Source organism: Sminthopsis crassicaudata, chromosome 4 (genome assembly GCF_048593235.1).
Source record: "Sminthopsis crassicaudata isolate SCR6 chromosome 4, ASM4859323v1, whole genome shotgun sequence".
Taxonomy (NCBI): domain Eukaryota; kingdom Metazoa; phylum Chordata; class Mammalia; order Dasyuromorphia; family Dasyuridae; genus Sminthopsis; species Sminthopsis crassicaudata.
Window position 1 is genome coordinate 198,529,152 of NC_133620.1, and position 27,912 is coordinate 198,557,063.

Genomic DNA, 27,912 nt, shown 5'->3' on the forward strand with positions numbered 1-27,912 from the left:
CAAATATAAAACATGAGGTGTGATTATTAAGCAACATGACTGATTTTTTTAAAAAGTGCTCATATCACATCAGGCAGTATTTTCTTTCAAAGAAATTTCCTTGGGAGGCAGCTATAATAAGATGATTCCAACAATTATCACAATTGTTCTCAAATATTTTTAAAACTCCCCCTTTGGAACTGCATTAAAAATTTGAAGCATCCACAGTTTTGTATATATCCAGAATGGACTTGGAAAGAGCCAAATATCATTTAGAGCCAAGTTTGATGAATAATAAAACTGACTCAGATTGTATAACATTTTTGGTTAAAGTGAGTAAAATAAGGTAAGAGAGTGATGAGTTTGGAGTTTGGGGCTGAAACTGAAAGAAATTCCAAAAGATTAGTATCAAAAAAATTTTAACTTGTTACATCAATTTATTATATCATTAGATTATGCATATAGTCATCCAAAGTGACCACTTTAAAGGTCAGCACTTATCTCGAATGCATGAATTCTGTTCAGTATATTTCTCTTTCTTAAAAATCCTATTGCTTTACAGTGATGTCATGTTAACAATATGAAATCTGTCAAAGAAACCCTAGCCCGTGTATCAGTTTACCATTTTCAGGGGCCTCATTGATCCAATGTATGCTTCTTCTGTGTTCCAGAAGGATAAATCAGGATATTCTCCAGGCTCAAGGACAAAAGGGATACCCTGAAAACCAGGTTCTTCATAAACCAGCCATCTAAATAAGCATCCCAAAAATGGCAAAAATTAAAATCTATAATTATTTGAATACACAACCTCCATGGAAAAATAAAGCTTAGTCAGACAAAGCCCCATCAGTAAGTAGAAAGAAAAATAAACTCAATGTAGGAAAATTAGATTTTATCCTATTTTTAAAAATCAAACCTCTGATTTCACTAGCATAGGAAGCTCCAAACACACTTAGATTGAAAGCCTGGTCACATATCTCAGTGTGAGAATTCTCACTTCACACACACACACACACACACACACACACACACACACACACACACACACACATACCCCAATATCTATTTAGAATTAGGAAAAAATATGGGCTCACCCAATTTTCCTGGTAACTTCCAAAAAAAAAAAAAAGCAAGGTTTTATGGTAAACATTTATTATACCTCAGGTCAATAGGTGATAAATAATCAATTCACCAAAGACAAACCTTCTGTGACATTTTCCCCCCTGGTACATTACACTAACAAGAAATTATTTTAAAGTAAACATTTTTGGCCATAAAATAGTTTGATGTCCTATCCTTTCTAGGCCTCCTTTCCACTGCCATGGCCCAAGGGCACTGTTTTTCCCCTGGCTGCTTTTATCAATGTACATTTTGGTGACTCAGTAACTTATTATTAATTCAGGGACTTGCAACCAGAATCTCACTAAAGCACTGTCAGGAAAAGGAGGGAGCACTGGAGTGAAGGGAAGAAATGTTAAAAACTATAAGAAGAAAGGGAGGAAGAAGTGGAAAATCTAAAAAGTCCCCACTTAGAAATACTGTTTTTCTAATCTCTTGTTTACCAGCTATTTTAACAAAATCATTTTAAAGGTACACACTTAAACCACCAAAAAATGTATTCCAAAGGTGGAGCAAGAAGTTCCTTTTACTTTTGTTAGCACTGCTTTGCCTCAGGATGGACAACATATGAGGTTGTAACCCCAACCTACATTATCTTATTAGCACAAAGGTCATGTTTTTAGTGACTCAGAACTGCTGTTAAACTTATAAGAAGTCTTAACAATCTAGAAACATCCCACCATCATTGTTAGAATGATTTGCTATAGCTGGTTCTAACAAATTCATCAGAAAACACTTTTCTTCCTACTATCAATTTCAATAATAGTCTATATTTTTAATTTCTGATGAGGTTTATGGTTTCCATGAAAAGGCTAACAACTAATAACATAGTGAAATGATAGATACAGAATGGGTCTAGAGAAAGAAGTCACATCCTGGCTGGTGGCCTCTAGACAGGCCCTACAGTGCCCCAGGCTCTTCTAAAACTTGTAAAACAGCCACTCATTTGTACATCTGCACTTGTATTGGGAGTCTTTCACTGGAAGCTTCTCAGTCAAAAACAAACAAGTGGAAAGAGTAAAAATCATTAGGAGTTAGTGTAATCCAAAATTAATCTGAAAAGACTTTTTTTTTTTTTTTTTTTAATCAAAGTGCCTTCTCAGTACCTTGAATCTTCTCACCAAAACTTGCTTGGTACAAATGCAAAAAGACATTTTTAGATAGAAGTCCAACTATGGGTGGATTCTGGAATCTGAAAACTGATATTTTAAGCATGATTCACTTTTCTTGAATTCTGTTCTGACATGATTTGTTAATCACAACTCAAGAATGGAAAAAATAAGTATATTGTTTTAATGAGTCTCATGATGCACAGTTTTGGAGTAAAGTTATGAGATGTATTGTATGTTCAAGTCTAACCACTGATAAACAATGGCTCTGTGACCCTCAATAAATTATTTTCACACCTCAGTGTCCCAGGCAACTCATTAGAATTAAAAATTGCAGGGCAAATGTCAACCTTCAGTGGTCTAAGAGTTCTCTATATTAAAGAAATCAGAAATTCATTCCCCATCCCTGTCCTAGAAGGCTTTTTTTTTTTTTAACTACCTCATAATATAAGATATATCTATAAACTAATACACTTTAAGACAGAGGCAGCAGAAACAATAACATGTCAGAATTTCTAGACAAAAATGTGTTTTGCCAATTTAGGAGTCTATTTGCTTTAGTATAGCTCTTGGGAATGATGTGGTAACAACCCCCAGGCTATCTATTTTCACTTAGGAATGATATATTTCTTTCCTTAGGCTATCTTGCCTTAGTTTACCTTGTACTGACAGGATGCTGAGTCTAAAAGATTGCTGACTGTCAGATAAATAGCCTGCTGGTCAGTGCTAACAAGATGCTTAGAGCTAATGAGCATCAATAATGAGGTGCCTACACTCATGCAAGCCCTGTACAAAATTTGATGCCTGCCACTTATAGTAGTGACAGTTCAGGCTTAAAGACACTGGAAGGTTCTGCCTTCTCCACCCCAAGCTCTGCCCAGGTAACTTTGGGTAGGGCATCTGCCTACAAAGTAATATCCTGACAATGCCCCAACTCCACTGCTAAGCCAAAAAATTAACATATGACAACTCATTTTTCCCTTATAAAATTATCTGCTTGCTCCGTACTTTTGGTTACCTTCCTCTTTTGGAATTTAGCCCCACTTTAATTGGTATTACTTGGAGCATCTAGGTGGCACAGTGGATAGGGCATTAGCCCTAAAGTCAGGACGACCTGTGTTCAAATCTGGCTTCAATCGCTTAACACCTCCTGGCTGTGTGACTCTGAGCAAGTCACTTAACCCCAATTGCCTCATTTAAAAAAAAAAAAAATTGGTATTACCCCTTGACTTAAGTCTGAACCTGCAAATTCTTTTGAGACACTAGGTAACACTGGTCTAAAACCCCAATATTTTGGGGGGTCTCCTTGAACCCCATCATATTCACTTATTCCAAATAGTGATTTCATGAGAGTAGAATAAAGACAGTTAGTCTAACTCTCTCTATGACTGATCTTCAGGGTCAGTTAATGCACTGGACAAGAAATACAATCTCATAATAATTAAAGTTATGGCTTCTTTTTAATTTTAACTGAAAATAGGACTTCCTAGCTTAGCCAGGCTCTTATTCACATTTTTGTCTCTAAATGACCTTTGGCTGTTTTCAAATAAATAAACCCACCCAGAGATAATAAAGATTTGCTTCCAATGATATTATTCAAGAAAATGTCGCCTAGGCCCTGGAGGTAATTCCAAAAAAGATTCAGAGGAGTGGTGATTCCAAATGGCACAAAAGTCTACTTGGGAAGCAAAGGATTAAACCTGCTAAAAACCAATTTAATATTACTCATGTTTCATATAATTCAGTGTATAGTATAGTGACGAACATAAAATCACATTAAAAATTTCTCTATAAGGTGATTCAAATTAATTCCAATGGACTTGTGATGGAAAGAGCCATCTCCAACCAGAAAGGACTATGGGAACTGAATGTGGATCACAACATAGTATTTGCACCTTTTTTGTTGTTTGCCTGCTTTGTTTCCTTTCTCTCATTTTTTTTCTCTTCTTGATCTGATTTTTCTTGGGCAGCATGACAAATGTGGAAATATGTATAAAAAATTGCACATGTTTAACACGTATAGAATTGCTTGATGGCTAGGGGATGGGATGTAGGGAAAGGAAAGAGAAAAACTTGGAACACAGGGTTTTTGTAAGGGTGAATGTTGAAAACTATTTTTGCATATATTTTAAAAATTAAAAGCTGTTATTAAATATTTTTAAAACTCTATAATAATAATTTTTACAGATGTAAATGTTTTATCAAGATAAAATAATTAATATTTATACAAAGTATCTCTCATCTCACTGGACAGTTTTACAGGGGTTAGTGTAATGGAACACTGAATATTGTAGAACTGACCTGGGAACTCAGATAGCTGGTCTTCCTACTCTACTGATATGTATTTGGAGGCCTCAGTTTCCTTATCTGTAAAATAAGCATGCTGGACTACATACACTTTAAAGTTCTTTTCTAATTCTTATAACCAATGGTCCTGTACATGAAATGAAATAGAAATTGAGTTACGTAAATTGTAATTTCACCCAGACAACTGAGTTAGACTAATGAATAACAATATAGAATGATTAGCTCCAAGTCTATTTACCTAAGTCAGTGAGAGCAGAAAAGCTTAAATTGGTAAAAGTTCTCTCAATTTTTCATAAAAGAACTATAATGCCTTAGAGCAATATTAAGTAGTTGTGTGTAAGAGGTAACCCTATGTCAAGAGGTGTGTAGAGTGTTTTTCCTGGACGTTGGAGGGATACTGAACCAGATTCTAAAAAAAGAAGAAAAAGTAAGCAAGAGAAACAACATTATGTAAGGGGATTTCAGAGACCCTCAGTTTAGCTTATAATGTCAAACAGAATGCTGCACCAAAGCCATCACTGCCTGTTGATTCTTATCTACCTCCTCCATAAAGCTTTATCTGATCCAATCAGGTGAAAGGGATTTCTCTTTTCTGATCTCTTAGCACTGCTAATCCTACTTACTTACTATTATTGGTATTCTATTTGTGTGGATATTTTATTACACCTACAACTATTATTGCTGCTACTGTTGCTACTACACTACAACTACAAAAGTAAGGGATTATTATGTGTCAGACACTATAAGTTCTTTTCAAGTATTGTCTCATTTGATTCTCACAATAAGCTTGGGAGGTAGGTGCTATTATTGTATTTTATTAACCGATATTTTGTATCAGAAGAAGCCGTTAAATGATTTGTCCAAAGTTACATAGCTAATGTCTGTACCACCTAGATGTCTCATATAATCTACTGATTATAAATTCCTTAAAAGTAGGGATCATGTTTTATTTCATTTTCATTTTTAAAAAAAATCAACTCTTATCATACTAATTACATTTTTTTTTTTTTGTCCCAGAACAGTAATTTCACTGATCCCAGAACAGTAATTTCACTGATGTAAAGAATTCTTGGTAAGGAAAACTTCTTTTCAATGTAAATCTCCAACTATGGCATATCTAATAATTGTATTTCTAATTTTATTTAATATTTTCTCCATTACATTCAAAACATTTTTTCACTTATTTTTTTAAGATTTTTGAGTTCTAGTTTCTTTCTCTTATCCCTATTCACAATTAAGAAACCACATGTGAAATTATGCAAAATATTTCATAAAAGTCAAGTTGTGAAAGAAACAGATCTTCTACCCTAATGAAAGTAAAAACCTTCAAGAAAAATTAAGTTAAAAATAAAGAAAGAAATGAAGAGAGAAATAGGGAATGCTTCAATTTGTATTCAGACTCAATCAGTTCCTTCTCTGGATATGGAAAGGATTTTTCATCACAAGTCCTTCAGATTAGTTGTGGGTATGTATCTAACAATTTTAACGTATGGTTTGGGGGACTGAGGTCAGCTGGTGACCAGGGTCACACAATTAGAATATACCAAGAGGCAAAATTTGAACTCATTCTGAGTTGTTTCTGTCAAGTAATTTGTCAGTTCTGCCCAATTCTTTCTGATCCCAATTGGGGTTTTCTTGGCAAAGACAGTGGAAAAGTTTGTTATTTTCTTCTCCATTTTACAGATGAGGAAACTGAGGCAAACGAGGTAGAATAAGTTATTTGCCCAAAGTCACATAGTTAGAAAGTGTCTGTGGCCACATGTGTATTCAGTAAGATGAGTCTTCCCAAATTCTACATCTGACATTATCACCTGAGCCATCCAATAGCCCCTCATTCTGAAATCAGCTCATTAACTACTATGCAACACTGCTTCTTGAACTTACACAGGAAGCATATAATGAATATCTTGTTAATTGACTGAAATGTATATTACGAAGAACTTTTACTCAATGAAATTTAATATTTCCTGACTTACCTCAAGATATTAAAGTGAATTCTACTTGGCCCAATTCTCCTTTGTCCCTTTTATGTTCTTTTTTGGGTGAGGAAAACAATACGAAGGAAGGCCTAGATCCTTAATTTCAACTGTGTATACTATCTGTATTCAAATCACTAATGACTAGTCTCTGATACTCAGATTTCAACATTCTATTCCTTATGGAAAAGTCTGATAATACATATTCCCAAAACACAGAGATGACATAATCAAAGTACAGAATGAGAGACATTTTCTGATGTGGCAAATAAGTTGTTTTGTTTTGCTTGATTATTCATTCTTATTTACTATAAGGGTTCTGTTTGTCTTTATTGGGAGGTAGGATTTGGAGGGGATAGTAAAGGGAAATTAATAGTAATGTTACCCAAAAAAAGAAAAGAGAAAAAAAAAAAAAAGGAAGAAAAGGTTATTGAAGCATTTAAAAAAAAAAAAAATACCAAGAATAGAGGCTAGTTGAAAAGCAGGCCAACTTTGAAAAAGGCATTAAATTATACACACACACACACACACACACACACACACACACACACACACACACACACACACACATACACACACACACACACACACACACACACTCTTTTAAAGCAAGCTTTATACAATAGAATGCTGTAGTTTCATATGCAATTCTTTTTTTTTCCTATTCTACTAAGTATATGGGAATTTTCCTTTTCTGATATTTAATTAAGAATAAAAAATAAAATGAAATTAATTTTTAATCAAAAAGAAAAGCACATAAAAATGTAGTTTTCCTTTATACCAATATATTAAGAAGCTAATATACAAACTATGATACTTTATGAGTCCTATATGTCAAATTTCTAGAATTTTCTATCTACTTAAATGACAACTTCCATCAATAATAATTTTTAAAATAAAAGGATTACAAATCAGAGATTTGAATTTTTGCTACAACTTTAGAGAGGAGTTCCTTTCAAACCACAGGCACACACACACAAAATCACTTTTTTTAGTGTTATTTTTTAAAAAACTAATAGTTTTTTATTTTCAAAATACATACAAATATAGTTTTCAACATTCACTCTTGTAAAACCTTGTGTTCCAAATTTTTCTCCCTCCTTTCTCTCACCTCCTTCCCTAGACAGCAAGTAATACAATAAAGGTTAAACAAAATCATTTCTAATCACAAATGAACTTAAAATTAAACACTTACGTTCCCCAATGAACTTTAATAGAACATGTCTTCTGCATTGCACCATACATCTGCATTTCTTCAGTGTCATCAAAATAGGAATTTACAACTCCTAACCCTTCTGGTTCTGTAAATAAGTCAATCTGACTAATTCTGTAATCCTGGAAAAATATAAATTTATATGTAATCATAATTATGATATCTATTTAACTGCACCACAAACTTACTTTCTTTCAAGACAGGAACTAATTAAAATAGGATTTAAAAGATATATGGATTTCCAACAAGCATTTGCTGCTTTCACTTTCTTGTTTTAAATGTTATGTCTAAGCTGCAGTTATATTTGTGCATCAATGAATCCTGAGCAATTGCTTCACTTACATGTCAAAGACAACACAAACACTTCACAGAGACAGGTCAGATTTTTCAGAGCTATATTCTATTGGGATTATGGGAAAGGAAGCTTAAGGAACCCATCCAGAAAGGATAAAATACATTTATAAGATATCTCTTAACAAGAACTAGAATTTTTATTTTTCCAAATGAAAGACAACATTAATAGGTTTTTCTTGTTTTTGTTTTTGTTTTTAAGTAAAGAAGCTACTAGAACCTATACTGGCAAGATGACAAGATCATACATCCATTGATGTATTGATGTGATAATAAAACTAATAAAGCCTAAAGTTAATTCTAAGGAAAGACCGAGAAATTTCACTCAATCTCTAGTCTCAAAAATTCAGATTTAAATTTAAAGGAAATCTTAATTAGCAATTTGATTTTTTGGTGTTTTATATTTGATATTCTTAGGTACCAGAGGTTGCCAAAGTTTAAATAGTGCACAAATAAAAATAAACAAAATTGTATTTTCATGGAACAATTAAAGACAAAGTATTTTTGCAAAAATAAATATTCTGGGAAAAAAACAATTAAAATAAATAAATATTCAAGAAGATGGAAAAATAAACTGAACACTGATAAGAATTACATTAATATAAAACTCCATTAACTTAGAATAGAAAGGTAATGTTCCCTTCATTTTCCTTAAATAAATAATTAGAATTAAAAAACTGTTACATATAAGTTTCACAAAAATAATCCAATAATCCAAAAAGCAGCGCAGTAACATTGTGGATAGAACACCTGCCCTGATGTCAGGAGGACCTGAGTTCAAATCCAGTCCCACACACTTACTGGACATGTAACCCTGGACAAGGCAATTTAAACCAAATTACCTCAAAAAAAAAAAAAAAAAAAAGAATTATCCAAAATTTCATCACTCACTTTTATGCCATATAGAAGATAATATGAAGGAATAAACAGTGTATTCGAATTTTAAGACATTAATTTTTTTTTTTTTAGGCTGGGGTTAAGTGACTTGCCCAGGATCACACAGCCAGGAAGTGTAAAGTGTCTGAGACCAGATTTGAACTCGGGTCCTCCTGAATTCAAGGCTGGTGCTCTATCCACTGTGCCACCTAGCTGCCCCGTATTCGAATTTGAAGTGAAAAAGATATGTCTTTGAATTCAGGTCCTGACATTTCAATTCTCAGTCTCCTTATTTGTAAAATGAAGATAATTCTGGTAATGCCAACCTCATGGGGTCGGGTATACAAACTGCCTTATAAATAAACCTTAGGGAAGTGCATAAATGTGAATTAATGATATTAAAATGGAATTTATTTTTACAATTGGATTTCACTCTAACTTACCTTAATCACATGTCTAATTGAACCAATCACCAGAGGCTTAGCAGATTCTTTCTCCTCACTTTCTGCAGAAATATCTTCCACTCCCCAGGGATCACATAACTCCAACTCTCCCTCTTCCAGAGGAACTGAATTTCCTTCAAAATTTGGTTTCTCATACAAAATCCAGCTAAAAAAGAAAGACACAGTATTCTCTCTGTTATCCCTTAGGAATGTATTAGGTAATGAAAGACTGGCATTTATAGCATACATTGCATACCATCTTTTGAAAAATTAGAACAGTTTAATATTTACAACTGAGCAAGCAGTATGACAGAGTAAATAGAAGGCTAGCCTTGAAGTCAAGACATCCCAACTGTGTGGCTCTGCAGAAATAACTAAGCCTCTGAGATTCTTCAAAAACTACCTGAGAATATAAATAAGAGAATATTTACTGATCTGAATTGATAAAGCAGTTTCCTCCGGAAGAGTGAAGAAATAAAAGAACAAATACATTCTTATATATGATACCAAAACTTAATTTCTAATGCTAAAACTTAATTTCTCAAGATTCAGAATGTGCTTCAGAAACTCAAGGTGCTTAGGATACCCTTAAAGGATATAAGTTCTTTGAGAGCAAAGACTTTCAGTTACAACTTTGTATATCCAGAACCCAAGACAGTTCCTGGCATACAGTGTTTAGCTGTGTCATAAATATTGGTTGAATAAAAGTATCCTGAGAATACTGAGCTGTTATTAATTCACTGAAATTAGACAAATGTGCCAGGTAACATAGATAGAGCTGCAATTAACAGGCATCCAAATAAAGTTATCTTTTCTGCACACTTTTTCTTTTTTCTGTATATGCAAACATACATCCTATGTGTTAAGCTCTGATATTTCTACTTTTCAGAAACATTCTGGTTTAGTTAATAAACACTAAGAAAAAGTCTGATTTTGTAGTTGAAATTAAGATTAAGTTGAAATACTAGTGACATTGTTAAATGAAATGCTGGTGATGTTTTCTTTATAGAAGCACCAACAATAAATAAAAAGGGAAAGCAATGTAAATTACATTAAAAATCACAAAAATATAATATAAAACTTATTGAAATCTTGTAATTGGTTGTGTGATTATTCTAGTTTCTATTGTCTTAAATGAAGGACAAAGAACAATGATACTTTTCCTTAAAGGAGCTGTTTAAATTATAAGGTTCTAATTCACAGTCATCATATTGGCAAAACTGACAAAAAGGAAAAATGTTAACTGCCAGAAGGGATATGGGGAAAACAGGTCCGTCAATAGAATGTTGATAGAGCTGTGAAAAGAAGTACCCATTCTGAAAAGCAATTTAGAATCATGCCCAAAAATTATTAAATTATGCAAAAACCTTCAATCCACTGATAAACCTACTAGGCCAATACCCCTCTCCCCAAAAGATCAGATAAAAGGGAATATATGTGCAAAAATATTTATATCAGCCCTATTTCCGATAGCAAAGAAATGGAAACTAAAAAGTTGACCATCAATTAGGGAATGACTGAACAATTTATAGTATAGGAATGTAATATGATACTATTTGGCTGTAAAAAATGCTGAAAGGGATGGTTTTAGAGGAACTTGAGAAGACTTGTGTGAACTGATGCAAAGTGGAAAGAGCAGGACCAGGAGAACAATGTATGCAGTTTTAATATTATTAGAAAGATAATAACTTCTGAAAGACTTTAGAATTCAAATCAATGAAATTATCAACCATAGTTCTAAAGGACTGATGAAACATGCTACCCACTGCTGAAGAGAAGTGAAAGGTTGTTTGGGTTTTGTTTTGTTTTTTTTAATGTCTAATGGGAAAACTTGTTTTGAATGTCAATACATATTTATTCCAAAGGCTTTGTTTTTGTTTTGTTTTGTTTTCTTTTTTTTCTCAATATGGGGAAGAAGGGACAGGTGAAAGGGAGAGAAAATGGATTTTCATTAATGAAAATAAAAATTTTATTTTAAAAAATTTCTATGTTTACATTCCCTTGTAAGAGAAAAGGAGGGCAGAATGTTGTATACATTTTTAAAAGCAGTGACTCTATTGGAAGCTTTTGTTCTCTTTTTCTTTGTTACAAAAAGGCAGAGATAGTCGGTAAATCTTAAAGGGTACAAAAGGGAATATTTCTAAAAATGAATGAACTAAAAAGAAAAGACACCAACAATTATTATTAAATTAGTTATTTTTAAATGAAGCTATATTTAATGTTGAAAAGTACATCAAAAAATTTTAAAAAAAGAAAAGTACATCAAATTTTCTGCAATATAACACAGACAGATATGTATATTAAAAAAGAATACCAAATGAAATACTTTAGCCATTTCAAATGGAAAAAAAGTAACTCAGAAAAACCTCTAATGGTACTTCAAACAGACTCATCAATAGGGGTGAAAGATGAGTAGTTATACCAAACAATTAGTTGGATCTTTTAGAAATTTCCTTTTCTTTATTCAATTACTTGCACAGATCCTCAAAGAGAATAAACTGGAAAAACATTTGGAGGCTGGCAAAGTTTTTCCTCCTTCAAAGTTGCTTTGGAGTCTCATTTTTTAAAAATGAAAACTAACTTTTCTTGGAAAAAATAACAAGTTAAATAAGATTTTAAACAAATATCTTCAGTTGAGCAGCTAGGTGGCACAGTAGAATGCCCTACCCCTGGAGAAAGGAAAACTTGCCTTGTTGATTGATTCCATAGTTTTATTAGCTGTGTGACTCTGGGCAAGTTACTTAAATCTATTTGCCTTAGTTTTCTCATCAGTAAAATAAGATAGAGAAAGAAATGGCAAACCATCCAGTATCTTTGCCAAGAAAACCCCAAATGGAGTCACAAAAAGTGGAACAACTGACTGAATATAACAATAACTTGGTGTATGGGTATAGAACAAACCCAGATAAACCATATTTGCTTTTCTGGCAAATTTAATTTATCTATACTGCCCAATTAAAAACAATATAGGAAGATATAACTGGATATGAATAAAATACTATTCTGTTGATCAAAATAATCTTAGATATTCACTGCCTAGCCATTTTCACTCCATACTAACATATTAAGGATATGATATTTATGATGATAAATTTCATCACATAAAGAATAAGTAAAGCCAGGAGGATTTTATGAAATCATGAGATATTTTTTTGGAAGAAACTTATAAATCATATGGTCCTACCAAGTTAGTTTTATAAATAGAGCTTATGAGGAAAAATAGGATAATAAAAATACAGATCGTGAAAAAGAACTTAAAAAAAATTCTTACCATCCTCGAACTACTTTTACAATGATCACTGGTGACAGACTCCAAGAGGTACAATCAGGAATGTCACTGAACACTTCAAAGCAGTTCCCACAGAAAGTGGGTTCACTATATATCACCACCTGTTAAGACAGTCCCAATGGTATCAGGTTTCATTCAACTTTAACAAACTATTAATCAGGGCAGGGTATAGATACCTTACCTTGCCAGGTCGAGGATTGATTTTATTTTGCATACTTCTATTAAATACCTGGAATGAGGCAAATAAAAAAATAGGACAAATGATCAGAATTTTGTATAACATTCTTTTCTTCCTATTATCTTTTGTATAAAGGAGTACAAATTATACCTTATATCTTAGGCTGACTTTTTAAATAATTATTTTAACAGTATTTCATTTTCCCAAGTACATGCAAAAACAGTTTTCAACATTTGCAAAACCTTGTGTTCCAAAATTTTCTCCCTCTCTTTTCCTCTTCCCCTCTCTCAAAACAGGAAGCAATGTGGCATAGGTTAAACATATTTCATTCTTCTAATGATGGGAACTGCCATCACAGTACAGAAATAAGGATATGGAAATGGGAGCAAAAAAAAATTTAGGTTCAAATATTGCCTTGGATATTTAGTAGTAGTATGATCTTGGAGAATTCTCTTAAACGCACAGAGCCTCCTTTTCCTCATCTGTAAAATGGAGACAATATATTTGTGTTTTTAACTCACAGGATCATTCTGAAGAAGGCTCTCTGAAAACCTTTAAATTCTCCATAAAGGTGAGTTATTATTATTGTTTGAGTTAGTTTTTAACTCACAGACTCATTCTAAGGAAAGTTCTCTGCAAATCTTAAAACTCTCCATAAAGGTGAATTATTATTATTGTCTGAGTTATTCTAAGTGACTGCCATTTTAAAGGTTTCTATCTTATCAGTTTGAATTATAATTGCCTTTTTTCCTCCAAAATGATGTCTAACAGCATATAAGTCAACAACTATCAGCTATAATAAAATGTTGGCTGACCTAGGGCTTCTTAAACTTTTTTTCACTTGTGATCCTTTTCACCTGAAAAATTTTTATATGACCCAGAGTATACAGGTATAAAAAAATAGATTTACTAAGTCATCAAAATTTATTTTTAAACAAGTCTTTGGTATACATGTAATTTTACCAATTACTAAAGATGAAAGCAAATTTGTATACTAATAAGAGAGATGAGCTTGTTTGTTTTTACATAAAGAATGAAATCTTGATGGAATATTTTATACCTTTTTCAGCTGCCAAATTTTTCACAACCCCTACGTTCAGTTTCTTGACCGCCTATGAGGTCACAGTTTAAGAAAACAGTTTAAGAAACTTTGGGTTAGCCCATTTAAAAACTGATATTGCCTATGATAAGACTCTACTTTCCTTACCCATAAAATGGGTAGTAGATAAAATGGGTTATCCTACTACCACAAGAAATATTTATTAAATAAATATTAAACAAATGGATTAAATGACCTCAGAAACAATCATTTTCAAAATCCTCTGACAAGACTTGTAAAACTAGTTAAGCATGTAATAATAAAAATACTAATTATACATGTAAAAATGTTGCAAAACATGTACTGCTTTCAATGTTGACCAGGAGTCCTGCTAAGAAAAAAGAGTTTTAAAAAATGCCTTTCATCTGCCCTCTCAGCCTGATATGTATCACCATGAGGTGTGGAAAGAAATTGAAAGATGGTGAGGAAGTCTCAGCAGTAGCTGAACTGGAAGTATGAAGACAAATCTAGCTTACAATTTTAAATCATGAGGAATAAAAATAAGCTAATGTAGAAAAATTGGCAGTACCCAAAAACAAGAAACAGAAAACATCCAAACCAGCTACAATAGTCAAAATAAATAAATAAACAAATAAACAAACCCACTTCCCAATTACAACAGGTCCAACTGGGGAAACTTCAAGTGTTTAAAAAATCTCTCCGGATACCAAGTCCAAAGCTTTTTGCAATTTCTACTCACCACTGACCATCCAGAATGCAACAAAACAAGTCTAATCTACCTCTTCCACATGATACGATCTCACTTTGAATTGGACCTGGGCCAAACTAAGCTGAAACTTAGCTTTACATGGCCCTTTATTAGTCTTGTTATCCTATAAGAAGAAACTGGGAAAGTTCAGGAGAATGACATGGGAGCCATTTTTCAAATATTTGGAGAACTCTGTGGACATGAAATTAATCTTCTATGTTTAGAAGTGGGAAGAAACAAGGAACAATGAATCTTGTTCATTGTTACAAAATTACATCTTAAAGTTAGATACTAAGACAAATTTCCAACAACTGATGCTGTTCAAAAACACTGGGCTGCCAGAGGAGGTATCCGCAGGGGCTGGATGATCACTTTTGGGATAAATTACTTTGGAGATTCTTTTTTAGATACAAGTTAGACCAGATGCTCTTTCCTAAGTGGACTAGATGGCCACTCTAGTCCTTATCACTCTAAAATTCTATTATTTTGTGAGTGCCTATCAATAAGTATCTGCAGGGGGAGGGGAGAGGCTGACTAGTTAAGAGAGTTTCAAGGGAAAATAGCCATTCTATTTGTGGCCTTTAAAGATACATACTAATGGGAATGTTTTTTCAGGTGTGGTTGAACTATATGACCCCTGAAGTCCCCCTGAGACTTTGCAATCTTATAGTAAAATAATAATTTAATAATAGAACCAAGCAGTAGATAGAATGAAAAGATCTAAAAACTACTGAATACGTTCTCCTGTTCCCTTCTAGCTTCATTTCCCATAGACTTAATAGAAATTAAATTTTCTATCAATAGTTGTTCTTGCTCTCTGAACCTAAATAAAATAAGAATCTCAGGAAGAAATGGGGCATGACTAGGAAAAGCCACAGCACTATGAGTAGAAGCTATGCAAATAATTGGAGTCACAAACATTGGAAAACACAACTCTTGAATGCTATTTGCAAGGAAAGGGAAGTGATGATGAATAGGGTGTTTTGATTTCAACAATTACTCAAGATTCAACTCTATATTTTAATAAACAGATAAAAGTACTGACAGTATAATCTTTAAGAGTTTCTTTTTCTTTCATATATATAAGTCTGGCAAAGTAATACAGTGCTTGCACATGATGTGTGTATGTGTTTTGCTTGAGTGAACTGTGATTAAATTATGGACCTAACCATCCAGATATTCTAGTTTCTCAGGAATAGCCTCATGCCTTCAAAGAAGACATCCCCATGCTTCCATGCTAGGTGAATTGACCACGTAAAGTTTTATTCTTTTTCTCTCTTTCATTGAACTCATTAACTTGAAGACCAAGCTTCAATATCTTTCTGCTTACAAAGTGCCTCAATTAAGGCAAAGCCAGAGTTATTTTACAAAAGCCAAAGCATCCATGTAATAGGAAAAGACAAAGGTGAAATAGTATAAAACTTTTCTGTTTTGATCATACCTGCTTTAAAAAAAAAAATCATGTATGGAAGTCATCACTGTAACAATCTAAAGGAAAAGCTCTATTATAAATATAAATCTACTCTTCTTAATGCTTATTCAATGAGACATTGTTTCTTTGAAGAAAATCTTAACTCTCAACAAAAAAGATAATCCATTTTCAAGAGGACAGGATTAACACATACTTCTTATTTTTGTGGGATGAAAGAATTAAATTAAAATACAGGGGCATAACATCTCAGCTGCTTGAAACAAATTCTTTTAGGCTTCTTCAGAATCCTAAGTCTAGACCACTAAGGTGGAGGGGCTGGCAGAGTGTGAGACAAATAAGCATTTTGCTGCTCTATTCTTCCAAAAGAGGTAGTACTTAATTTCACTTCTCTCCACCTCATCCTACCCCTATTTGATGAATAAGAATAGTACTGTTCCTGTATTTTTAATAACATAGTGAGCTCTCCAGGGAATTCCCATCAATTTACTTGAGCAGCTTCTCTGAAACACAAAGACTTTCTCCAAAGCTGAGCAGTGATCTTACTATATATATTGGACTACATGTTAAGAACCCAGGTCTCCCAGATTACAAGACCAACTAGTCCCCATCTACTATTTTGGGCTACCTCTTGTAAGATAAAATGTGACAAATAGAGAACCAGGATTAGAATCAGGAAGTTCATATTTGGCTTCATTCACTTAACTGTGTGACTCTGGGCAATCATTTAAAAAATAAATCAGTTTGCCTCAGTTTCCTTAACTGTAAAATAAAGATAATAATAGCACCTACCTCCCAAGATTCTTGTGAAGATCAAATAAGATAATAATTATAAAACTCTTAGCACAGTACCTGATACATAGTAAGCACTATATAAATGTTAGCTATCATTGTTATTATAAAGTCATGTTAGTATAGCCTTACACAATAAAAGACAATTTCTCTCCAAGAAAGTTAAAGTTTTTGCTCACCAGGTTGTCTGATAATGACATTCCAGCAAGGGAAATATTTGGTTCATATATACTAGATTTCAAATAACTCATGAAATCTGTATCAGTGCTTCCATAGTTTGGCATCTGTGATTTAAGAGCACTTTCAAATGGATTCGATTTTTCTACACCATTATTGTTCTTATTCTTGGAAAGTTCAGAAAGTTTAGTTTCTGGTAAGGTCAGGTTACTTCGCGAATCTGGATCTCTCTTAGTTTCAACTGTTTGCAAGTATTTTTCCACATAGTTTGGGCTTCTTAAACCTGAAAGTGATTTACTTGATGAGTCAAAGTTAAAGATCTTTGAAGAGTTGGCAGATGGAGGTTTGTGAAGTTCATTTTCTGAAACACTGGGAGGAGTGGAAAGGCCTGATATTCCATCAGAACCAGTCTTTGGCAAGAGAGAACTGTTCTGGGAGGTGCCAAAAGATGTGGTCATTGTGTTGACCGATGTCACTGATGGTGAGAAGACTTTTTCTTTGGGTACAGTAGAAGAAGATAACATGCTGGAGAAAAGAGCACTTTTTTCTAGCCTAGATCTCTTAATTCCACTATTTATGACATCCCTATTTTCCTTTCCATTTGTTTCTGAACATTCCACAAATTCATTTTTGCTAGGAGTGTTTCCAGATTTGAAGAGAATACTCTGTTCTGCAGAAGCACGCTTAGGCCTCAATTTAGATTTTAAATCTAGACCTTGGAGGAGATGCAAACCTGGAGACATATCTTGCTGGTTTTCTTTATTTTTCCCCAGTCCAAAAGTAAACACACTGGGATCAAGCACTTTTTCTAAACTGTCTTCATGAATAGGAGGCATGGCAAAGTGGGGAGCAGGAGAATTTGGTACCCTGGCCTTTTTTTTCTTCTGGGGTACACAAATTGAGCTGTCCATCTTTTTAATGATTTCTGTGAATTTTTCCATATCAGAAGAAGAATCAAAAACACTGTCATCACTCCCAAGAGAAACATTCATAACACTGGCAGGACTGCCCTCAGCATCTTTGAAGACTTGATTTGGTAAAAGTTCTAAAGTGCCTTTGCTCCTAGATGAGCTGGTAGGGCTTGACTCAGTTTCCCTAACTATTTTGTTGTCATTATTTGGTGTCTGTATAGACATAGTTTTCTCTAACTCCAAAGGCTCAGATTGCAGGCCAGATTTTTCTATGTAGTCTCCTCCACATCCTACATCCTTGGGTGAGGTGGTCTTAATGTCTGGCCCATCATTTTTTACATAAGTGCAGCTGTGAGAAGAATCTCCTTCATTTTCATCATTATAGTAACTTGTTAATCGAACTTCTTCGACTTCAGAGCTACCTAAAATGATATGTGGGGCTCGACCCTGAGCTGTTTCCACGGGTAACATAAAAGACCTAACCTGAACAAGAACTTTGGATGGCAATTTAGTTTCTGTGTTTAATAAATCCTGCTCTGCAGACACAGCAATTTTATCACCAAGTTCAGTTGCTGTCATTTTGTTTTCATTTTCACATGAGACAGGCAAGTCACACTTTGTATGACCTATGGAAGCTGATGATGGCTGGGACAGTTCTTTCACATCAGTGCTAGAATTGCTATTAGCCAGGGATGCATCCCCACCACAACTTACAGAGGTATTACCATTAGTTGCCATGGAAACAGATGCTAGCTGCTGGTTGGAAGAACCATGAGAAATCTCTGTTGTAGGATGCAAGTCTAGAACATCTGCATCAGGCTTTAATGGAGCTGTTTGAGCTGAATCTTTATTATCCCGATCAAGGTCAACCTTGGTTTCTAATACAAGTGCTGTGCTGTTGATAGTCTCCAAATTGTTTTCCCCAAGGATTTCTGGGTCCTTAGTTGGAATCTGAGCAGCACCCATTTGTTCCAAAGGGCAAGCAGGGTCTCTCTGAACATCTGCCTTCTCAGTGGGGCCCATCTGACAATCAACAGACTCCCCATGATTTGTAGTCGCTGGCAGAATATCATCTTCTGGTGGAATATTCTTTTCTATGGAGGCTTCTTTCAACAAGCCACCATTTGGGTGATTGTTTTGCATATTTCCTTTCTTTTCAGGTTGCTCACTTTCCTTGGCTTTTTTCCCTAAGTTAAGCTTTGCTCTACCAACAAAGGTCTTTGAAGGTGGAACGCTTTTCACACTTCGGTTATCTGTGTGTCTTGGGCTATTGCTTGCACGCTTATTTTCAAATAAGGAAATCTTGTTGGCAGTATTTCCTTTATGAACAGGTTGATTAAATGGATTCTGATCATTTCCCAAGCCCTCAAGATTCTTGGGGGCTTTGAAATTCAGCTCCACATGTTTGGGTTTGGCTGGGCTGTAAGAAATGAAACAATAAGAGTTACTTGAGATATAATTTTTTTAAAAAAAGACATACAAACTAATTAGTTTTAAATTATGCTATTTCTCACATCACACACACACACACAAACACACACACACACACACACACACACACACACACACATATTTGTTAAAGATCATGGGCATAATTTCCCCCCAATTTTTTTTTACAATTTCTTCTTGTTGTTCCTTGCCTTCTAACATGTATAGGCAGAATCAATTTGTGAACTCTTACTTAGGATAAAATACTAAAATCTGAGAGGTTAAGTAGAAGGAAAAAATTGTATAAATGCTGACAAGTCTTACATCTATTTATTTATATGTATATCAGGCATGTAGGTGATCTGAGTACTGAACCTGAAGTTTGGAAGTCCTAAGATCAAATCCAACCTCTAAATACTTATTTGCCCTGTGACCCTTTCCATAACCTTTCATCTTCAGTTTCCTTATCTAAAAAATGGGAATAACAAAAGCTCTATCATCACAGGGATGTTGTGAGGATCAAATTCAATTATATATAAAAATTGTTTGCAAACCTTAAAAAACTACATAAATGCTCATTAGTATTATGTTAAATGGGGGTTACAGCATAAGCATCAACTATGAAAAATGAGTAAAACAAGAATTCTAATAGAGCTCAAGACACAACCCTGTCCAACATAAAAATCTCAGCTCCTATGTTAGGACATGAATGCAAGACACATCCTCTAATGCCAGAAAGTCAACGTGATCTGTCTAATCATAAAATATTTACGTAAAGATCAAAATATTTTACAACCTGGTTTCTGGACTATTATAAAGATACTACTGAGAGTCACTACAATTAACAGTAGGTGACTCTGATTAAAAGGAAGGAGGACCCTGTAATTCATGATGGCAATGCCTTTGTTTTAATAGGAGAGGGGAAACTATTCCATGGATGAATATACCACAGGTATAACCATGAAAGGGGAAAACCTCCAAAGATGAAATGTTCTGAGAGGAGCTTTTAGTACATAACATTCAATTACAGAAGAATTTAAAGAAATAATTAGTCTAACTAGTATTTTGTGGCAGACAAAATAATATTTCACCTTCACTTTTCAGGTAGGATCACAAATTTATTATCAGAAGCGAAAATGAAAAACATTATTTGGATTATTAAAAATAATAACATTAAATAACTACAGTTAACACAGCTTTGACCATAAACAACCAGTAATTTCATCAACAAATGCCTACTGTGACTAATGCTGGAAATAACATAGGGAAAAAAATGAAATAGTTCCTGTACTCAAAAAGCTTATATTCTTGAACATGTTTAACATATATTGGATTGCTTGCTGTTTAGGGAAGGAGAAAGAAGGAAGGGAGAAAAATTTGGAACACAAGGTTTTGCAAAGACAAATGCTGAAAACTATCTTTGAATATATTTTGAAAATAAAAAGCTATCATTAAAAAGCTTATATTCTATCAGGGAGATGATATATTTATCTATGAAAATATTGATTCCAGATGCAATAAAGATAAGGTAATAAAGAGGACAGAGAAGGGAACTAGAATCTGGGAGGGAAGCAGGAAAGGTTTCATGAAGAAAGTTAAACTTAAGCTGAGTTTTAAAAAGGAAGCAGGAATGTCATGTAGGAAAAACAAGAAATTTAGGCTGCCTTCACAGCAGAGTGAAGAATGACGAGTGATATATACAAGGCAAGAAAGGTAAGTCGGGGACAAATCCCAAAGCACTTTAAAAGATAGAAGAGTTTATACTTGATCCTAAAAGCAATAGTTTTGCTGTTTTACAGTTAAGAAAAGTGAGGCAGGTAGAAGTTAAACAATTTACCTAGGTGACCCAGTTAGTGTCTGAAATAGGATTTGAACTCTTCTGACTACAGGCTCAGTACTATATTCATTAAGGTAAGATTAAGTAAATATGTATTAAGTTGAAATGGAACAGATCATTAGAAATGGATATTAATTTTTTAAAAAACCATAAGTTGGGAAGCATAAAGTGAAAAGAAACATGTATTAAAACAGTAACCTCTTTTAGCTTAAAAATTTTATTAATGAGAAATATTACATGGAATAAATTTGACTGTGGTATGTTGGAAGGAACACTGAGCCAGAACCATCAGGAGATCTAAACTCCAATTCCAGCTCTGCCACTAACTAGGTGGAGGAACTTGGGTAGGTGATATTTTAGATCTTAGTCTCCTCATCTGTAATATGGGAGGTTGGCCTAGATGATCCCTTCCAGGCTTAAAATTCTATAAATTTATAAAATCCTTTCCCTTCCATAAAGGCAGCTTGGAGTTACAGAGAACCAAGCTTGGAGCTAAGACTTAGTTAAGTCTCATGTCTAACATATACTGGTTGTGGACTGCTGGGAAAGTCACTTAACCTCTCATTGCTCCAAGAAAATTACAAAGGAGGTGCCAAGGAGAGGGAGTTCCTATACCATAGCAATCCTTTACCCTCTAATCAGGTTGAACATTTCCAGGTTTTTTTTGATAGACTGCTGTTACTGGAAGAGAGGTAAGTGTGCTTCCTGAATGGCCTCAGGAAGTTTTCCTATAGCTTTATACTGACTATTCAGTCCTACTGTTCTTTAAATAATGGGCATCATTCACAGAGACTACCTCTCTGACGCTGCTACAAAACAAATAGTGACTGAGTCAAAGGTCTCACAGTCCACAGCTGGTGAGATAATTTGAGTTATTCATTAAGAAACTTTTCCTTTCACAATTCACCAAACAGGACTCCTACTCTATAGCACACTTAAGAAAGCAAATAGTTACTCAGTTCCATTCATTTTAAGAAACATGTATTAATTAAGCAAGTCCCACATACAAAGTTTTCTGGGCTAGATGCTCAGGTGTGAGATTAGGTTCAATAAATGTAAAAGGCAAAACCAGGTAAAGTTCTACAAGAAATCTGAGAAGAGAAAGGTCAATGGTGACAGAGTAGAAAGAAACTTGAGTTTGAAAACCCAAGTTCCAGGTTAGGCCTGCCACTGATCAGTCTGGCATCTTTGAATAATGCAACTTAATCTCTCCAACTTTCTGTTTCTTCACCTATAAAATAACTGATCTGGACTAAATTATCTCCAATTTCTATTGCAATTCTAGGCCTATGAACACTTTTGGCCAGGGGAGAACAGGGCAGGGAGATAGCTAGAAAAACCAACAGAGGAGTTATGTTGAAGAAGGATGATGCTTGAGCTTGGCATTGTAGAAGGGAAAGACTTAAATGGAGAAAGGGAGAAGAGAGTCCATTTTACGGATGGGGATGACAAATGACAGATAAAGACAGACCTGAATGGAGAAAGGAGGAAGACACTCTATTCTCAGTTTGGAGATGACAGGAGGTGGATAAAGACAAATTTGAATGGAGATAGGAGGAAAAGAGTAGGAATGGGGATGATAAGAGATAAGGACATAGACTTGAATGAAGAAAGGAGGAAGAGAGTCCAGCCTAATGATGGGGATGATAGGAGATGGATAAAGACATAGCAAAGAGCAGAAGAATGGCTATTAAATAGAATGAAAGTACTATGAAATGTGGCTGGAAAGATAAATTGGAGAGATTTAAATGCTATACTTAATCTGGTAAGCAAAAAAATTCTTCAGAAAAGGGGAGAGAACAAACAAACAGAGCTTGAAAACTATGATTAGTGAGCTTGACTTCAGTTCTGGGGAAGGTCTAAAATGAATCACTAAGGAAATAAGTAAATACCTAGGAAAGGAAATGGTTGCTACAATGAACCAGCCTGATTTCATCATCAATAAGTCATACCAGTCTAAGTTCATTTCCTTTTTTTCCAAAGTTTACTAAATGAATAGGTCAGAAGGATATTCTAACTATAGTTCACCTACATTTTAGAAAATCACTTAATAAAGTATGTCATATTTATTTTTATGGAAAATATTAAGTGATATAGGATAGACAGTAATGCAATTATATAGATTTTGGCACTGGATGAATAGGCACAATAGAAGAGTTCAATATCAATTTGGCAGTGAGGTAAACTTAGGAAATCTGGTATGCTCAGAAAATCTGTACTTCGCCTTGTGTTAAAATAATAGTAAAAACAATAGCAATTAGCATTTGCACAGAAGTGCTTCATAGTTTGTAAAGTATTAGGCATACAGTATCATCTCATTTGATCTTCACAACACCCTGGAGAAGTAGGTGCTGTTATCATCCCTATTTTCAAATGAAGAAATTGAATCTGGGAGAAGGTAAATGACTTAACTGGAGTCACACACAGCCAGGAAGTATCTGAGGCAGTATTTGAGGATAGGCTTTCCTGATTCTAAGTCCTGGATGCTATCCACCAAGCTTCCTTGTGCTATTTAACATTTCTATCAATGATCTGGACATAAAGGCATAATTAGTATAATTTTCTCCACAAAAAAAAAAAAAAAGCCTGAGCTTCATGATTTCTGTAGAAACAGAAATGAAGAGTCAGATGTGAATGATAATACAAGTAGAATCAAAAGCACTTGATATCTGATTGTTTGTAGTAGATGAGGGGAAGAAAAAAAAAGAATCAAAGATATCTCAGAGTTTATGAGCCTGGCTTTCTAGGAGTATTATAATACATAAAGAGAAACCAGTAAATAAAGAAGAGAGGAAGACTTTAAGGTTTGGTGAAGGAATACAACTTAGTTTTGGATATGTTGAATTTCAAGAACCCATAGATCTTCAAATATTCTAACAACTAGCAGGATGTATATAGAGCTCAGAAGAAAGGTTATAAGATAAAGACATAATTTCAGATCCATCTTCAGAAAGCGGCAGCTAGGAGGTTTGGTGGATAGAGTGCAAGGTTTAAAGTTATGAAGACTCATCCTCCTAAGCTCAAATCTGATCTAATATACTTACTATCTCTGTGACCTTGCTTGCCTCAGTTTCCCCATCAATAAAATGAGCTAAAAAAAAGAAATGGCAAACCATCCCAGTATCCTTGCCAAGAAAACCTCAAAAAGAGACATAAGGAGTTGGACATGACTGAAACAACTAAACGACAAATACTTCAGAAAAGAAATTAATAGAACCCACAGAAATGAGCAAGATGGCCAAGGGAAGAAAGTGCAGAAAGGAAAAAAAAAAAAAAGCAATGAAAAGAATCATTAATGGGCAGGTGAAGGGTGAGGATTTAACAAAGGAGATAGGAAAAATATATAGGAGATAATCATGACATTGCATTGGCATGGGCACTGCACAAGGGACAATAAACTCATAGGAAGTTAATCTAGATCATGATATCAAAAATGCTGCCCTGAAATTAAGGTGAAAGAGAAAGAATCCTGATAAGAAAGTCACTGGATTTGGAAATAAAAGGGCCATTCATTAGGAATCTGATGGGACAAAAGCAGATGAGTAAAAATTGAGTAGGTAGTTAAAAAGTAGAAGCCATTAAGTATTTTTGACTTTATAAAAGTTTGACTTAGAATAAATAATAAATTATGGAATATGAGCATAATTGAATTTTACTCTCCTATAAGAAACAAATATGAAAAATACAAAAGCATGGGAAGACTGAGGAAGTCATGTAAAAGGAAACAAAATCATGCCAGCAAGGTAAATAGAGGAAAAATAAAAAACAAAAAAAAAAAATCTAAACTGAACAGTATGTGATTATACTGCCCAAGTTTGGCCCTAAACAGATAAAAGAACTTGTCTTCCTCCTTTCTTTGTTGAGATGAGGAGCTACAGATATGGAATACCAAATCTATCAGACTAGTCTGATAGGAGTTAATTTAACTGAACTTCTCTTTTTTTTTTTTTAAACTCTTTATTATAGAGTAGATGATAATGAATGGAGAAGTATATCTAGGTTCAAAAACCTGCCTTCAGCATATACTGGCTGGGTGCTTCTGGGTAAATCTTTCAATGTTCCAGCTATGATTATAAGTTACAAAAAAGGTGCTGACCTCCACAGGTAAGTTTCACCATATGGGAGTTACCTATGCTAATAAAATCACAAGTCAAGTCCCTTATCCCTAAGAAGGATGACTCTCTGGGTGGAGGAGAACAGAGGGATATAATGATAAATGATAATATGAAAACAAAAGTTATCAGCAAACATGCAATTTGGAGGATGAAAGCCTCTTAATTGGGCTCCCTGACTCCTAGTTTTTTCCTCTCTCCAATCCCATCCTCCATACATCTACCAAAATATTCTTCCTAATACAATAATGGGGATAGAGTACTGGGCCTAAAATCATATTTTCAGTTCTGGTCTCAGATACTGAATATGGCCCTGGAAGAAACACTTAATCTCTGTCTGCCCCAGCTTCCCCATCTGTAAAATGAAGATAATAATAACATCTAATTCTCCAGATTTTTTGTTTGTTTGTTTTTGAGGATAAAATGAGGTAACACCTTTTAAGTACTTTGCAAACTTTAAAATGCTAGGTAAAATTATTATTATTGTTGTTGCACAAATCTGGTAAAAACAATACTTTGCTCAAAAATCTTCAATGGTATTCTATGATCATACAAAAATCTTACTCCTGGCTCTTAAGGAAGTCCAATCATAATCTCATTCCAATTTATTTTTCCTACCTTATTTTGCACCATTTTCCTTCAGGGATTCTAGGTTCCAGACAGCCAGACAATTCTAATCCCTATTCTGCCTCTATCCATTCACACGGGCTAACAACCTTCATGGCTTAGATCCATTGCCCACTTGTGTAATCTTTCTTCAAGGCACAGCTCCAGTGACATTCTATGAAAACTTTCCAATATCCCCAGCTCAAACTGAACTCTCCCTTACTTTTGATTTCTCCTCCTCCTCCTCCAATAATTCTACCACCCATCATATTTATCTGTATGTGAGTCTAATTCTCCTAAAAATTTGTAAACTACTGGAAATCAGGGATTATGCCACTTTTCATTTTTACATATGCTAGTGCTTGGCTCAATGATTCCACATAATAGGTACTTAATGAAGAGAACCAAAATTAATTGAGGTTAAGAGTTAAAGAAGTACAGGGGAAACACTTTTAGGAAAGTATCATAATTTTGTGTGTAGTGGGTGGTGAAAGTGGGGAAGATGAAACTGAAAGAAATGTTCAAAATGGTCCAATGGATCACAGACTTTTAGGATTATAGATTAAGAACTGGAAGAAATTTTAGAGGTAATCTAGGCCAATCTCCTCATTTTTTCATGAATAAATTGAGGCCACCAGACATTAATTAACCTGCCCTAAATCGCACTGGTAGCAGTGGCAGGATTTGAACCCTGGTTCAAATTCAGTAATATGGGTGTAAACTAGAGTGGGAGCTGGTTCTCTGAAAGGAGAGGAAGGAAGAGATGTCAGCTACATTGTGGAAATAGAACCAATAGTACTTGGACAAGATGTGGGAAATAAGAAAGAACAAGCTTTTGTAAATAATAATTGTATTATTTAATATATGTATCATATTTGTTTATTGAAATGGTAGGACTCAAGAGATTTTTTTTAAATGTTCATTGATAATTTTTTTGCACTGATTTAGGGGGTCTCATTTAGTTTCACTAAAAGTAATCTTTTAGCTATAATAAATCTGTTGCCTAATGACTTCCCTGCTTGCCTACCTATCTAGGTCATGATCATCTTTTAAGACTGGAACTAATCTATAATATTCAAATACTGTCTTACATAATTATTATTTTTCATTTCTTCTTTTCTGTTGAGGACCTTACCATTCTTCTAATTATGCAGTTCAACTAAGAAATCATCCTCACTTCCTTTTTCTCCACTTCTACCAAATATTCAATAGTCTGAGCCATTCCATCTCCTCAATGGACCTTGCTCTGTTCAAACCAAAACCATGCTATTCAGGTTCTAATCACTTCTTACTAGAATTAATGCAATAGACTTCTCAATGGTACTTCTTGCTTCCAGTCTCTCATCTTCCACATAACTGCCAAATCAACATTCCTAAAGCCCTAACATCACTTCTCTGCTCAAGAAGCTTCAGCCTTTTTGGAGTTTTTTAGAAAAAAAAGTATAAACTCCTTTTTGACTGGGAAGGCCTTTTCCAATATGACCTACCTATCTTTGAAGGCTGATTAAACATTACTCACTTCCTTATTATAGCACGCCTACCTGTAATAAGCCTTCTCCCCATGATACTCCCACCTCCATGACTTTGTTTTAGCTATCCCTCACACCTACAATGTTCTCTCTTCACATCTGCTCTGAGAATCTCTAGTTCCCTTCAAGACTCAATTCACTACCTCCTTCAAGAGGATGCTCTTGATCCCCTTCACTTATTAGTATCCCTCTCAAATTACTCTCTACTCATTTTGTTTACATAGTGTATTTATTTATCCACAAATGTATTCTATCTCCCTAATGAATGTAAATGCCTTAAGGGCTGGAAATATTTCACTTTAATATTTCTATTCTTAGCACCTAGCACAATCCTGTCACAGAAATGCTGGGTATTATTTGTCCATAAGTGTCTCATATGTTTTTGTAAATTTCAATACAAAGTGTGCTGAATTTAAAAGTTGTGTTGAATGAATAAAACTAGT

At 34.2% G+C, this 27,912-nt stretch overlaps 1 protein-coding gene across 2 annotated transcripts in view; it reads right to left on the bottom strand.

The window, feature by feature from the left end:
* CRYBG1 (crystallin beta-gamma domain containing 1) overlaps positions 1-27,912 on the bottom strand; it is a 252,229-nt gene that overhangs the window by 46,864 nt on the left and 177,453 nt on the right. For both annotated transcript variants that reach the window (XM_074310169.1, XM_074310170.1), the window contains 6 exons: positions 17,049-19,377; positions 12,844-12,891; positions 12,645-12,763; positions 9,374-9,539; positions 7,686-7,825; positions 602-728 (listed from right to left, as the gene is read on the bottom strand). In XM_074310169.1, the coding sequence (XP_074166270.1) occupies positions 602-728; positions 7,686-7,825; positions 9,374-9,539; positions 12,645-12,763; positions 12,844-12,891; positions 17,049-19,377 (2,929 nt within the window). The remainder of the gene's footprint in view (positions 1-601; positions 729-7,685; positions 7,826-9,373; positions 9,540-12,644; positions 12,764-12,843; positions 12,892-17,048; positions 19,378-27,912) is intronic.